Source organism: Ammospiza caudacuta, chromosome 17, assembly GCF_027887145.1.
Source record: "Ammospiza caudacuta isolate bAmmCau1 chromosome 17, bAmmCau1.pri, whole genome shotgun sequence".
In the NCBI taxonomy this organism is placed as follows: domain Eukaryota; kingdom Metazoa; phylum Chordata; class Aves; order Passeriformes; family Passerellidae; genus Ammospiza; species Ammospiza caudacuta.
Window position 1 is genome coordinate 10,577,946 of NC_080609.1, and position 15,904 is coordinate 10,593,849.

The 15,904-nt window shown below is 41.0% G+C and overlaps 1 protein-coding gene across 1 annotated transcript in view; it reads left to right on the forward strand.

Moving 5' to 3' along the window:
* Positions 1-2,331: 2,331 nt before the first annotated feature.
* Positions 2,332-15,904, forward strand: part of CYTH3 (cytohesin 3) — a 48,664-nt gene continuing 35,091 nt past the window's right edge. Inside the window, exon 1 of the mRNA XM_058816361.1 lies at positions 2,332-2,550. Within this exon, the coding sequence (XP_058672344.1) occupies positions 2,520-2,550 (31 nt within the window). The 5' untranslated portion in view covers positions 2,332-2,519. The remainder of the gene's footprint in view (positions 2,551-15,904) is intronic.

Below are 15,904 nucleotides of genomic sequence, written 5' to 3' on the forward strand. Positions count from 1 at the left end.
ACAGCTTTGTCCACTAAAGCACCTTGTACACAGATTTAAGTTTTATGTTTAGAACACTTGTAGGATCAGGCACATGGAAAGTAAGTGTATTTATGATACACACAGCATGAATGGAAATATTTTAAGGAATATCTGCCATCCTTTCAAAGACACAAAGGCCTTGGAGAGAACACTATAATTTCACTACTCTTTTGTACTATGTATCATTAATAAGTCATCCTACTAAAGCAGGACTGAAGAGATTCTTCCTGAGAAGGTATTAAATGACATATATTCCAGAGTGCCAACACAGTAAGCTATATATTCAGCAAAACACTGAAAATTTCCCTATTCAAGTTACTAATGAAGGTAGAATAAAGAGCATTTTCCATACCTCATGAGTTTGGAATTGGATTTCACCAAGAAGTTTCTATTAAATATTGCAACTGGTCACTTGTAACTAGGACAGACATTTCTCATATCTTCCTTCCATCACAAAACAATTTTTCACTTTGCTATTAATTTGGAGAGTTTTAAAACTAGTTTTGCTGTCATGCAGTCAACAGGAATTTTGCACTGAATGGGTGGGAGGAGGACTGTTCTCCACACTTCACTCTCCCCTGCTAATAGAATGAGTGATAAGCCTTTTGTATTTTGGGGAAGGAAGGAAGGAAGGAAGGAAGGAAGGAAGGAAGGAAGGAAGGAAGGAAGGAAGGAAGGAAGGAAGGAAGGAAGGAAGGAAGGAAGGAAGGAAGGAAGGAAGGAAGGAAGGAAGGAAGGAAGGAAGGAAGGAAGGAAGGAAGGAATAAAAATGTACATTATATAAAGGTGTAAAACAGCATAAATTAAATGACAGCAAACAATCTGTGATTGATTATAAAATTAGACTTTTTCTCATGAACCAGATTCCCCACTAATGTAAATGAACAGTTTGCTCAGTGTGCAAAAATATTCAGAGCCCACTGTCAGTTCATCTGCACTGACTTATTTTAAACCATCCTTTAATGGCACTTTATAGACATAATTTCAAAATAAATCTCTCACCAAGGTGATGCTTCTGTTTTATGTAATCATATCCTTTTTTATAACTAACTTACTAAACTTGTAACAATATTTAATTTCAAATACGAATGACAATGAGGAGTATTTTAAAGGTTTATGATTTTTAGATGAGGTAAAACACTTTATTACCAGAGCAGCTGTCAGAAGCAAACCTCAGCTCTCAGCAAAATGGGCTGTAATAACCAGCTATTAGCAGCCGTGTCAAGAGGTGAGTGCTCCTGACACAGCTTCCTAGACGGTGCTGTCCCATGCCAGCCTACAAAAGGAAAATGAAAAACCCGATATTTTCCTGTTGGCTGACCTTTTCCTCCCACAGCTTCCTTTCTGAATAAAATTTTGACACAAACGGTTTTTAAAAAATAATAAGGGGCAGTGCCAAGGAAGGAAGGAAGGAAGGAAGAGTGATGTGTGCCAGTACACTTCAGCTTACCTTTACAGACTTTGGAGGCTGCTCATATCCTGACTCCCATGGTTGGTAACTCACTGAAGATCTTTACTGAAGACTAAAGAAATGCCAGAGATGCTCTGGCTCCTAGGGCAGTAAGCAGGAGAGTCCTTTCTGTTACCCACACAGACAATGCTCACCAACACAAAACCCCTGCACGGCCCAAGGGGCACAATCCCATTTCTACACCAGGCTCTCCATGACCTCTGTGGCAAGGGGAGCACCCAGCACCGGATACAAGAACAAGGAGCAAGAAACCAGCAGAATATATGCAGAAACATCAGATGTCTCGGGCTCTTTTCCAGAGACTTCAACCCACCTCGTCCCCCTTCACTACAGGGCTTCAGGCCACTCAGCCCTCACCTTCCAGTCTCCTCCCGCTCCCCTTTAGAATTCCCAAAAGAGTCTTTAGACCTCCACAAAAGAGTCAGGGGCTCTGCAGACATTTTCTGGCTCTTGCAGACCCCAAAACACGACCTCGGCCGGCACGAGCCCAGTGACCGGGCCCAGGCTCCTCTCGTTCCCAACCGCCCGGGCGACCCCCGACAGTCCCCGGGCACGTCGCTTGAGGGGCCTGGGCGCTGCGGGGCCGCGCCGTACGGGACCTGCCAGGGAGGGAACACCGCAAAGGGCAGCCGGGAGACCCCGCTCCGCAGCACAGGTCGGCCGGGGCGCTGAGGGGGATGAGCAGCGCGGCGCTGGCCGCGACCCTGCGGCGCGGGGGCGGTGGCGGGGGTGGCGGCGGAGGGGCCGGGCGGGGCCGCCTCCCCTCGGCGGGTCACATGAGAGGGGCGGGCGGCTGGGCCGAGGCGGTGGTGGCTGCCGGGGCTGAGGTTGGGTTGGGTGGGGAGGGACCGGGCTGCGGAGCGCAGCGGCAGTGAACGGCGGCAGTAGTAGCAGCGGAGAAGGAAGAAGAGGAGAAGAAGGAGAAAGAGAAGGGGCAGGAGTGGCTGCGAGGCGCCGAGCGAGTGGAACGAGCCCCGGGCCTCTCTGAGCCGCGGCCGCCGCGGAGCGCTCTGCCCGCGGTCCCAACATGGACGAAGAGGGTGGCGGAGGTGGCGGCGGTGAGTGCGGGGCTCGTGCCGGGGGAGCGCGGCCCCTCAGCGGCGCTGCGGGCGGCAGGACGGCAGGAGCCTCTGGGAGCTGCTGCGGCCGCGGCCCCTGCCGCCGGTGCTGCCCCGTCCCGCCCGGCGCCCCCGAGCCGAGCCGCTGTGTCGGCGCTACCGAGCAGTGCCCGGGCGGGCGGGCGGGGGTCGGGCCACAATGGGGGCTCTGTGTCCCGCGGCCGGGCAGGGTCTGGCGGGGGCGCGGCGGGTCCGGGGGCGGCAGGGCAGGGCAGGCGGGTCCCGGCCCCGCCGCCGTGACAGCCCCGCGCTCGCTGCTGCAGCTGCTCCTCTGCTGAGAGAGGGGAAGGGGCGAAATATGAAAAAGTCCGCGTCTGGTGGTGTAGGAGTGGAGAAAAGACTAATTGAGCTCTGCGAGGGCTCTGTTTGTGTGTGTCATCTTAATGGAGGCTCGGTGATAATCACGGGGTGGTTCAGCCAGTTTAAACAAGGTGAACTGTTTCCAAAGGCAGCGGCGTTAACCTTGCTAGATACTACTTTTAGAAAATCCGGACTCGCATGTTGGGGAAGCTTTTATTTGTATTTTTTTATCTTTCGGCGACCGGCTTGAGCGCTGCCCCAGTTTAAGGCACTGCAGACGTGCCACACGCTTCCCTCCTTTAATTTATAATGTGTTTTGTGAGTGCGTGTGTAAAGCTGCTGCCTGAAATAACCAGTTCTTGTCTATCATCAGCGATAATGGTGGCTGAGCAGGAGCTGATCCTGCCCTGGGGCAGAGGGATCGCCTGTGCATGGCCTGCCCTGTATTCAGTGTGTCTGTGCCGTGGTGGTGCGATGAGGGTTTATCTTAAACCAGATGCTAAACAGGCGGCCTTTGAATGCATTGGCTGATCTCTAAATAGGTAAAGTAAGGGCCAAGCATTGTATGATTAATAGTTGTGTGCTACTTGCTAATTCTAAATATAATTACCCAGAACTCGGAAATCAAGAGGGTGTGGTGTTTGTTTTGACAACTTGAAAAAATAATGCTGTGATGAATCAGAAAAATAATTCTTCAAGCAGTGGGTTGGAAATGTGGCCATTTCTCAGCAGGCATTTCTGCTTTTTTTGACAGCGATAGACTTAACTCTTAAAAAAAAAATCTGAAAAAGGAAAGACAAAGCAAGACAGTCCTGAAAAGTTATTATTCAAAGCAGTTGAAGACTGTAATTGTAAAGAGCAGAAAGCTCATTTAACTCAAAATATGTTATTTTCACAGTATTATGGACTTGCATCTGTAGTTAAGGGAAATGAACATGCTTGTTATTTGCACTAAGCCTGTGTAATATAGTACTTAATAACATACAAATCGTAAACTAGAAAGTGGACATATTGCTGAATTAATCTTCCATAAGATGTTAAGCATTTCAAAGTTGGATTTGCATAGGAGGGCAAATACTCAGGACGTGGGGATGACACAGTCTGCATTTAGCTAAATGCTGATTCTATATGTGAAGCCTGATTTGTACCTCTAGCATGCAAGTGAAGCTAATATCACTTTAATAAACACGTTTTTTTGGGGCAAACTACAGTATAGTGTATTGTTGTAAAACAATCACCGCCAAGTTGATTGGAATTTTGTTTTGCAATTGGTGTATGTGACATTTTACTCTGACTTCTTGAATAGAGACCCAGTCTCGCTTTTTCTTAGGGATTGCTGTCAGTTTGGGACACCAGGACGAGTTAGGTCGCTTCTAGCTAATGAATTGGCAAGTTGTTATTTTGTTTGGGGTTTTTTCCCCTTTTTTTTTTCTTTAATGACAGGAGGCGTGTGGATTTGACAGCCTGTTTTAAAACTCTTTATTGCTGTTGAGTAATGAGACTTGTGATACCTGAGCAATGAGACTCCCTTTGGAGCCTGACCAGGGCAGCCCGGTGTTTTGAACTTCTGCAGATATTCTAAATCCTCATAAAATTGACATTATTGAATGAGAAACTCTTTACAGCTAAGCTTATCACTCTGCACAGGTACTTTAGGAAGTATGCAAAATTATTTAAGGGCTGCGCAGAGTCACCCTAATTAGAGACTTGAACTAGATAAGGATGTAAATATCTAGGACATTGAAGTGTGATTCAGAAGGTAAGCTGCTATTCCCAGTTCAGCTCTGCCTGCTGCGCTGCTCATCAGTTTGATTTGCATCCTATGCTTCAGTTCTCTTATTTGTCAAATGGGGTCAGTTGTTCTACCACCTCTGATAAAAACTGTGAATGAAAACAGAGCTGTGTAAAGTCAGAATTTATTATTTTAGAAGCACTCGATGGAAGAGAAATGCTAATTAAGGGGATTGTTCTCAGTACCTCCTTTTCTTTTGTATGTGGAGCCCTGAACAGGGCCGTGCATTTATGTTCTACAATCCACTTGCACACAAGCCTCCCATTGATTTCAGCAGAGCCTCTGTGCATGGATTATTGATGCGATATGATCCGAGTCAGTTGGTGTTTGGCTCAACTAGCTTTTGTGTCCTGATTAAAATATCTCTGTGGTTTGCTTAGTGAAGGAAAGTTCTCCTCCTCCCTCTCCCCACTTGGTTTAAAACTGCATTTTGTGTGCTTTGAGTGGCTTTTCTCACAGGCTCCCAGTCGGGTGGTGGCGGTGCCAGTGCCGGACCCTCGCGTTCAATGGTGCTCTTGGTGTGGTCACACAGTGAGCGAGTGATCCTCTGGGAAAGGTCAAAGTGGATAAACAGTCAGTGCTGCAGGCACAGCATAGAGCTCCTGTTTGTTTTCTGAGTTTGACTCTAGTCAACGAGCAGCTCTTCAGTGCCCCCAGTTCAATTCTGTGCCATTCCCCTGGAAAAAGGCTGCAAGGTTGGGTATTTACCAGCTTCTGTGTGTTTATTTTACACTGTCTCTACAAAGAGCCCTAAACACACATGCCAGAAGGTTGAAGTCCTGCTTCTACTTGACAAATAGACCAACTTGTAGCACTAATTACGGCATTGAGGTTTCCCTACTGTTCCCCAAACTCTGTGCTTTGTTTCTGAATGTCGAAGCTCTTCTGGGATAGAGCAGTTGGGTTGCCAAGCTCTGTTAGCTGCTGGCTGTGTTTGCCAGCAGTGGTGCCAGGTAGCACGTTGGGTCTGTGATGAGCACAGAATGCAGACAGTCCTTCATCAGGAGAGGCACCAAGAGACCAGATCGTCGCACAGAGGACTCGGGAGAGTGGATTTGCTGCCAAACCAGACTTATTGGATGACTTCTGTTCTTCTGCAAGGCAAAACAGTTACCTACAGGCAAAAGCTGTTAAATGTAACAAATGACCCAGATTTTTCTTAGAAAAAAGTATTAAAATTGATTAAAAAGATATATTCATATGAGCAGCCTCATCTCTTCTTTCCACATTGTAATCCCTTTCATAGGTAAACCTTAAAGATACCACAAGCCATGAGGCCTCCTCAGGGTTATAGACATTTGCTTTGCATTTAAGACTAATTCTGCATGTTTTCTTATGAGTTTCTTTCATTATAAACAAATGTGGTTTAGTGCAGAAGAACGTTAAGTATGTTTCACTCCCTACTCGTCAAAGTGGATAACTTGTACCAGTAGTTTTAAATAAGAATTGTCCCAAAAGTCCTTCAGAGGAGGGCTTGTCCTTTTAGATAGCACTTTGGGGAAATCCTAAGATTATAAAAATGCACCTGAGTATTGAATTGACCACTCACCTTGGTTCTAGGGAGTGAAAAAGAGCAGATACAGAGATAGTCTGTTTATATAATTTAGTTTTTTGTGTTCTTTTGCCAGCCAGCAGAGCTGCATGCTAAGTCTCTTGTTTGCTAAATAGATATTTCTTCATGCTAAACTAATCTCATATTTCTTAGGATTACCTGTCAGCTCAGTAGGATCTTAATTTTTAGCCCAAAACCATTTAATCTGTTATCACTGCAGTAAAAAATGTCACAATAAAGTATTTTCAATTATGTTGTACATATTAGTTATTTTTGGTGGTAGCAGAAAATGTGCTTGTTAATTGCAGTAACTTGTTAATTTTTTCTTAGCCTGATGTTTGATATTTTTAGCTGTGACTTGGAAGAAAATGTGAAATTTTTGCTGATAGAGTTCCCAGAGGTGGTTGGTTGCCAAACTTGATGCATTGTTATATAACAGTATTTGGTGACATGCTCAGCAATGTAAGCATGCCTTGGATTTAGGGGAGCAGTGTGCCTGTAGCAGCATCTGTCTGTGCTGCTGCAGCTGGGAAGGAAAGCTGGAGGATTTACAGGAGGAACTGAGTGTGTTTTGCAGAACAAGGGCTGGGAATCACAGTAACAGCCACATGAAAGTGGGCTCCCCATGGGCACTGTTACCAAATGGATCTTGCAATCTTTTAATATCACTGGAGTTCCAAGAGCTTTCACCAATTGAAGGGATGCAGAAGGTGAGACAGCACAGTGATTTTCAGGATATATCCTGCAGTTCACATCAATTTTTTCAATCCCATCATATTTATTGCTTCCCCTTCTTTATTTTTAGGATTTTGAATGCTTTTTAAAGGGAAAATGAAAAAAAAATGCTTTCCTCCATTTTCTTCCTTGTACAAGGGTGTGTGGTGATAGGACGAGGGGTGATGGCTTTAAACTGAAAGAAGGTGGATTTAGATTAAATTTTAAGAAGAGATTCTTCATTATGAGTGTGGTGAGACACTGGCACAGATTTCCTAGAGAAGCTGAGGCTGTCCCATCCCTGGCAGTGTCCAAGGCCAGGTTGGGCAGGGTTTGGAGTAACCTGGGATCATGGAAGGTGTCCCTGGCCATGGCAGGGGAGTAGAATGAAAAGGGCTTTGAGGTTCCTTTCAACCCAAACCATTCTGGGATTCTGGTTGCCCTCTTTTTGTCCTATAAGTCTCTTTTCCTAGTCCAATAAAGGTTTGAAAAGCTTTAAAACATTTCATTTAAACTGTAGCTCCATCCTACCTGCTGCAATCTTCTGCCCCATTCTTTTCCCTCCCAATGCAAAAATGTTTTATTCTGATTCTTTATACACCCCATCTTTGTCTCCGAGGCCAACATTTGAACTATCACTCATCTCTTTTCCTTGTTGGAAGTCATTGAATGAGCTGTTTGCAGTCACTCTGAATTCAGACTATCTCCTAGGGGTTTATCCTAGGTCCTTTCCACACTTGTCCTGACCCCTTGTACTCAGTACATTCCCTTCCTCCTCTTTGTACTGCCAGCTGCCTCTAGTACTGTTTACTATATTTTTCTTTTTGAAATCTTGGTTTGTTTTTTTTTTTTCTCCACTTCTTTGAAGAAGTTATCTCCTCCTCCTGCTGTCTTACTTGCTTTTTCATTTGGAAGATGATCTTTCTACTTCCATCTTTTTTTGGTGAAGATTTGCAGGACCCTGTGCTTGCTTTATCACTCTTCCTCTCTACATCTTGTTTCTGGATAACCAAATTTGCAAATAAGAGTGGAACTATAGTATTTAAACTGGTGACTCACAGCACATACTCTGTGTGCTCTGGATCCAGTACCATCTGTCCCAGCTAAAATGTTGGCTTGTTTGACATCTTAACATTGTGTAATTGTCGTCTTAAGCTTAATGAGTCTGAAACAGCTCTTAATGTTGTTTCCACCCACTTCCTCTTTTTGATGTCTTTGGACACATGCTGGCATCCCCAGTGGTTATTGACAAGTAAATAGTGTGATGTTGTCATTTATTGCTTCGTAAAAAATAGTCTGTAGAGAAGATGTGGTAAAAATGGCAGTGAAAGGGCAATGGAAGAATATTGACATAATTACAAAACAAGACGTTCTCCTATGCAATGTTAATTTTCTCATTTGAATGCACAAATAGATTTAATCTGGTTATGGGATCACAGTTTCTGTAGACTTCTACATGGGACCAGCCAGCACACAGGTTAGCATTTTGCGGCAGTTTCCTTCTTTTTAAAGTAATGTGATATTTAATGATTTCTAGTTCACTTTGTCTCCCTGCAGTTCACGAGTACTTAAGCATGTACGAAGGAATTGCACTAATTTTGGTGAGGAGCTTGGACCTAATGACCATGTGCTTCATTCACAGAGGATAAAAATAAATCCCTAGCAGCTGGATTGTTAGGAAAACCTGTCAGAGTACAGAACTGTGAGGCAGGGATCCCAGGGAAGTGAAGAACACGTGGTGTTTTACTTTGTTTTATAAAAGCAAAAGAGAAGTTGTGTGACCAGATGTGCTGTTGGCATTTCTGACTTCTTCACTGTGTGTTCTTTTAGAGCAGCATATTGTACAGGAAAGGTGTATAAATGAGCTAGTAAGGGTCTATTTATTTATGCTATTTGTATAATTTTAACATCTAGCAAATGGGTTTTAATTGCATATGACTTCCTTCTTTTAATTTCAACAACTTCATGGGAAAACTTAGTATTGCAAATTTTTTTGGACAGCAGTGTTTCCTCTTAGTGGGATAGACGTACAAAATCTGGTAGAAAACCATGTGTTCTGTGGTCCTCTGAGATTTGCCTGAAGAAGGAAGTGGCTTGACCTATTTGGTTGCTATGAAGTAAAAACATTCTTGTTCTCTCTCTCTTCCTTTTTTTTTTTTTTTTTGTGAACATCTGTGTCACATTTATTTCATTACTTTCTGAGGTTCTTTAAGCACATTATTTGCTAATACAAAGGTTTATTTAAGGAAAATAAAGTGATACATAGCTGCTCCACAATTTCATTCAATTTCTGATACGTGCTTTTACATAGGTATGATATAAGTGGGTAAGTTTTCCAGTCAAAGTTGACATGTTGAAAGGCAAACACTAATGTTATCTAGTATTTCTTAGGGGAAAAAATGTGTTTGACAAATTCAGTAGATGGAGTTAACAGGAAATGTTGCATGCTGGAACCTTGGGAAATAAATCTAAATCATAATCTCATCTAGGATTTGAAGGTGTTTTGATTTAATTTTTCAACAGCTTGGCATTCTTAGTGTGGTTTTAGTGATTAGCCTCATTTTCAGGTGTTTATTATAGAAAAGTTGTCTTATACCATTTGTATAGAAGAACTGAAACTGATTCTGTTACTTAGCAGCATAATGGAAATTGTCCCAGTGAGGATATCTTTTGTTGATTTTACTAACAATTCTTCTCAATTTCATAAGAAAATTCTTCAACGAGAATCTAAGATTGGTCCATTTGTGAAAGTTGAATCTGAATTCAGACCTAGCTTTTGCTGTCATGCCCAAGGGGTTGGTTGGATTTTTTAATGTAAGTTCTTAATAAAAAAGGAGAAACCAGTGTTGATTTTTTAAATGAAATATGTTGAGTGTCTTAAGGAAACAAAAAAGCTGTGTGAAAATTCTGAAGTGTGAGTCTGCTCATCTCAGGGTATGGAAGAAGCTGACAGTTACTGTGGGAATTAGTTTTGGTGGCTCTTCTATCCAGCTGCTAGTTCTCACACAGCTTGTAGGAACATCTTCTGCTTAGGCAAATGAGATGGAAATTGAGTGCTGTGCAAGGTGTACTTTGGCAGAAGGAGCTGATGGGTAGGAAAACAAATGTGGCCAATGTCTCTTGTGCTCACTCTTGTTCTCACACACATGCATGCACAAAAAAAGACTGAAAAAATTAGCATATGCAAGTAAGGGAGCTGCCTCACACTGTTTTCTCTAAGAAGAACTGTGAGATGTAATCTCTTAATGAGTCACCTCTAAGGTTTTTATACAACTGCCTCATTAGTGTAACTTCTAGAATGCAGATTTTAATTTTTTTGTTTTAATATCTGATTCATATTGCAAAATACTATTGATGCTGTTTTCTTGTTGAATTCCAAGTATTCAAGAGTCTATTTGCTGTTACATTTTTGCTTTCATGTACTGTAGATATCATGTTCCTTAATAAGGTCCTTGTTTAGCTCTCAATCAGTGTTGTCTGTAGAGTCAAATTCTGACATAAACAAATCCCATTGCCTCACTTACAAGGGAGGGGGAATTCTCAAAAGGGGTATTTGTAGTTGCATTAGCTACTAAAAAATAAGGAATTATGGTTGCTTGAGGCAGTGTTTCTTATATTCAGCAGTCAGATTCCAAGTAAGTTTTTTTCTTTTTTGTGTTTCTTACTCAAGTAAGTTTGTTCCTAATGAACTTCCTGCCCAGTCATTCTGTTGCACCGAGGAGGAATTTTCCCACCAGGCCCTGTACTCTGAGTACAGCTTCGACCACTTGCAAATGAAATTTCTGAATTTGTAAAGCTGCTGCATATTTTTGTTCTGCTATTGTAGCTGCCCAGCCAGGGCATGTGGAGGAACGTTGTTTTCCCAGGAAGTTGAGGTTAAACCACAGTGGCTGTAAGAGGAGATGGTGGCTCTGTTGAGCAGAAACTCCATTCCTGGGGAAGAACTTTGCAAGTTCTATACATTCATTCTGTGACCATGAGCTCCTCATGTGTACAGTACAGGGCTGGCTCCTGCCCAGGACCATTCTCAGTGTTTCTGGAGAGACCAGGGGGAGCTGGGCCCTCTCTTGTGTGTGTGCAAACCCTGCCTGCTGGTGGGCCATTGTAGCACATCTGTGAGTAGATCTCTGGGCTTCACTGTATGAAATCTCACAGTGCTTTGTGGTTCCCCCTTTACATTTTTCATATTTTTGGTTCCATTTTAAAATGTTTTTTCTTTTAACTGAAAGGGTTCTGCTTGGTACCCACCCAAAACAAGCACTTTGTTTGCCTTCAAGAGCCTTTATTGGGTTGAAATAATCCTTCCTATAATCTTATATTTTGTAAACCCGGTATATACTAATTGGGGAAAACTCACTTTACATTTGGTATCTGTCATGTAAATACATAAATGAGTGGTCCTTATTATGGAAGAATATGCTCACAGACTCAAAAGCAACTGTGTTACTTTACTTTTTATTTTACTTCCTCTTCTGCTATTCTGTTTTGACCTGCTATACCCTTTTAGTCATTAAAATTATCATATCATGTAGTAGCAGCATTTTAAAGCAGCATCCAACTTTCATCTGGGGACAGGGAGAGTATCTCGTGCTCGTGTTCCCACCATCTCTTATCAGTGGTGCTGCTGTCATCCCTGATTTGCAGTTTGCAGATGAACCATTTTGTAATTGGAAGTTGATACTGGTAGCCAAGGCTAGTCAAAGTTTAGAGAATTGGCTCCTATGTGTAGGAACACATTTGCAGTCATAGAAGGGAGAGATTAAAAAGTTCCAGGTATATGGGAGTAGTTTATTCTTTGTGTAGATGTTGCTGATTAATTCGGTAATCTCAGAATTGTGGGAATCTCAGGCTGAGTCTGAAGCCTGTGTTCTGTGTATTGTGTGTGATCAGCCTTTCCAGGCAGCTGACATTTCAGTTTGCTGTACATGTTTTAGCAAGCATAGATGAATGGAGCATATGGATTTGATTATTTTTTTGGCTATAGGAAGTGGATTTTTGTGCATTAAATATAGTAACTTTCTTTTTTTAAATATCTGAGCGGAAACTTCCCCACTCCCAGTGATTTTTTTTTTGAAGAATACATGTAACTTTCTTCACTCTCATTTTGTGCAATGTAAGCTGGAAAGACTGCAGTGTTTTCAGTCTTGGTCTTGTACCAATAAATGACATAGTATCACATGAATGTTTTAAAAGATTAGGTGATATTTTATAAGAGCAAGCATAAAAAAAAGACTGGTCAAGTCTTTCCGCTGTGAATTCACTGATACTCACAGTAAAGAGAATATGCATTATGGTATTGTTTCTATTTGTCTAAAAACTTATTTATTTTCCTTTTGTATCTTCTACCTGAGTAAGTAAGCTTAGAAAAGTAACATGTTATGAAGGGGAAAAGTTGGGTGAAATTGGTAATCCAAATTAAATACAAATAATACTCTCAAGTTTATAGAGCCTGTGGGTGGGTGGACTTGGCAGATCAATCCGTTGTGGTATGTTAGACTTGAAAGAGCATATGGAGATGATTATTTTCTGGCATTTCGTAGTAAAAGTTTTTGAAGAAGGAAGTTTTAATTTCTTTTAATTTATTTTTTTTTTTTTAGAAATGAGGTAAAAAATAGGAAGAATAACACCTTTCACATTGAGTAGTAAAATAGTTTGCTGTAACAGCATACAAAAAACCAGTTTATTTGAAGGTAAGCTGCTAAAAGAAATTCTCCTACTGTTTTCCTATTGGCTGTCTTGTTTTCTGAAGGCAGCCAAAGATCCAGTGCAGCTGGGGCTAATACAGGACCCAGCTGTAACTTTTTTATTGTTGTTCAGATGTCCGGTGATGGTCAGATCTAAGTTATTGTGTGGAAATTCAGTAAAGGAAAAGGGTAGGGTGGGAAAAAAGTGACTCTCCATAAAAGTATTCCAGTAAAAGCAACAGGAACTAGGAGTATCCATTTCAGAGCTCTGCCATAAATCCCATCCTGAAATACTTAAACGCCTTCAGATTTTGCTGTAGACTTGAAGTCATTTAAGAGTTTTTGGTTAATTTTTTAAACAGAAATGAAGTGAATTGCTTGGAATGGGAAGGTGCCTGTTCTTTCAAATTATTTAATGGAAGAAGATGCTGTTTTCTCATCCACAGTACAAGGTTTTTAGTTTCTTTACTCTCTTTACAGTATTGGTGCAGTATATAATGCTACAACGTGGAGTAGATCAACAGGTTTGGTTTTATGAATTTCACTTATGCTGTGTTTCGCTAGTTTTTGTTTTACAGATCCTAAGGATGTAAGAAGGGGAGAAGCCTAATATATTTCTATAGAATTTGGTTTGCCTTCGGTATATTTGGTGCTTCCAACTCTGTAGTTTCGGTATCTACTTCCCTTCCAAATCTTCATTCTGAACTTAACTTGCTGAGGAAGTCCCTCAAATAGCTGCCTGAATTTCAGAGTTCTTTTACTGTTACTCCAAGCCTTTAATTTTGACTGTCATTACTCAATCAGTTTGTAATTACACTTCTCTAATTTAAGAAGTTTAATAACAATAGTATACAAATGATAAGTTCTGATTGACTGAAAGATACTTCAAATACTGTAAATTATATCCATCAATACTGACAGTGACATGAATTTTAAAACATAATTACTGTCTCAAACATAACCTGGATTCTGCATTTCTTTCCATGTGCCTTAATTGGCTGTTGATATTAATTTTTTGAGGAAAAAGAAAAAAGAATGGATGAAGATTTGTAGTGGGTCTGTTGGCTCTGGGATAGCCTGGCATTTTGCCCCTCAGTGCTAGAACAGAACAGCAACAACAACTTATTTTCCTTCCTGAGCAAGTAGGAGCTGATCTCTGGCTTCAGAATGGAAGTGAAATGTGGACAAACTCTGTGCTTAGAAGGCAGAACTCTTCTAACACAAACCAACTGCTATGCAAAAACATCTGTGATGTCCTTCTTTTGCATACAATAATTTAAATTAATACCATGCAAATAATTTGCTTTACCCTTTTTTTTGGACATTTGCAGGGATTAAATAACCAGTATTACATGGTTATTACATTAATTCTTGTTTAGTAAGAATGGTAGTCAGAGTTCTTTTCTCCCAATTTTTAAAGGCTATGTTCTTTATGTGAATTGTGAAGAGCCTAAAGAAATCTCTCAGTTAATTGTTTTCTTGAAATGCAGGTCAACTTCCAGTGCATTTTGCAAAATTGGTTTTATGTAGACTCTGCCAATGTCAAAGACCATTAAAATACAGCAACTAGAATGAGAAACTTGGCTTACAGATTTGCTTTAGGATATTTTGGCTGTATTCATGACACACTATAAGGAAAATCAAGAAAATATTTGTGGCTTGAGAATAAAATCTGCCAGCTAAGTTGAAGGAAGTAGTATGAAAATGTCTTGCATCTTGGAGAGGGAGAGAACACTGCACTGCAACTCCTACTGTATTGTGCTTTTCTCTGGAGCTCATATGGACTTAGGAGATCTGATTTTCTAATGTGATGGGAGAACATCAAATGGTCCTTCTCACATTGGAGAAATAATAGTACAACAATTCTAGCCAAGTTTTGGCTTTTTACTACCTCGTTTTACATTTTGAATAAAGGGTTTCCTGCTGAACAAACACATGTTAGTCTGATAGCATTTTCCTGTATTTGAATTGTGAACAGTCCAATGACTCCAAAAAGTGTATGTTGAAGTAGATACAGGGTTTTAGCATAGAATATGTGCATACAATAAATCTATTCAACTAATCAGTCTGCTTCCTTTCTCTCCCACCCCCTTACAGCTGGAAGTTCATCAGCTTCTGGTACTATATCTAGCTTCCTCTGGAGACTTTCTGGGGTAGAGTTAACAGGCATTGGTGAACAATGTTGTGATTATGTTCTGTGGGTCTGTATAAGTTGTCATTTTCCATTGCTGCTGTTTCTAATGGAAAATATGTCATCTATTTAGTACGAGCATATTATGGGTACTGTGCAAAGTTGCATGCTGCAGGGTTTAGTGGAAGCATGTACATCATCATTAAATCACTGTAAAGTATTTCTAGATTTCATTAGTGACCAGTTTGGCATGTAAAATGGAAAATTTATGGTAAGGTTTTATTTATTTTAAGTAAGTTCTTAGCTAGGATAACACAGGATGGCTGGACTTTCAAAGTTAGTTCATAATTAATTATGCTTTGAGGTTCTTCAGTGTATTTCAAGACATTGCTTTGAGGTACAAAGAATGTGGAAGAATTCAAAAAAAGAAAAACTAGATGCTTCCAGTTGTCACAGAAGCTGTGAACTTCATGACAAAATATTTGCAATCAGATCTAGTGGAATTTAATAGCTTGATTAAAAACTGTTATAATTTATTTTTGTTGACCTTTTTTCTTTAAAGGACCACAATGTAGTTTTTCAGAAGCAGCTTCTGGTCATTTGGAGATCCTGGTTAACCATCTGCAGGATCAGTTAAGTATGGCACTTAGGTGTTCTGCTTGAGCTTCAAATGCTTCAACAAAATTTCAAGATCCACTTTATTAAGACATGTAAAAATGTAGAATAGATGCTATGATTGAAGAACCTTTTAGAAGTAGTTTCTGTATGATTTTCAAGTGAAGTGTAGACTGCTGCCTGTGCAGATGTAAGTCAGAATTATTGGAGACAAAACCTGGGCTTAATAGTGCCACTTCTTTTATTACTAACCACTTCTTTCAGTGTTCAGGAAATCATTAAAACAATGAAGAGTTTACCTGTGGATGGTGTTCTCCAGGTGGTTTGTACTCACTGCTGCTGTCCATGTCTGTGGTACACAGAAGAATTTCTGAACTGCACTAGAAGTTTTCCCACTGTTCACTATGTCAGCTGTGGTGGAGCTGCAAACACTGGTGCTGCAGACTGCTGAACAGAAGTTACAGCTTGGTATTTCTGGCTGCCCTAAGGCAAGTTTAGGATAATTG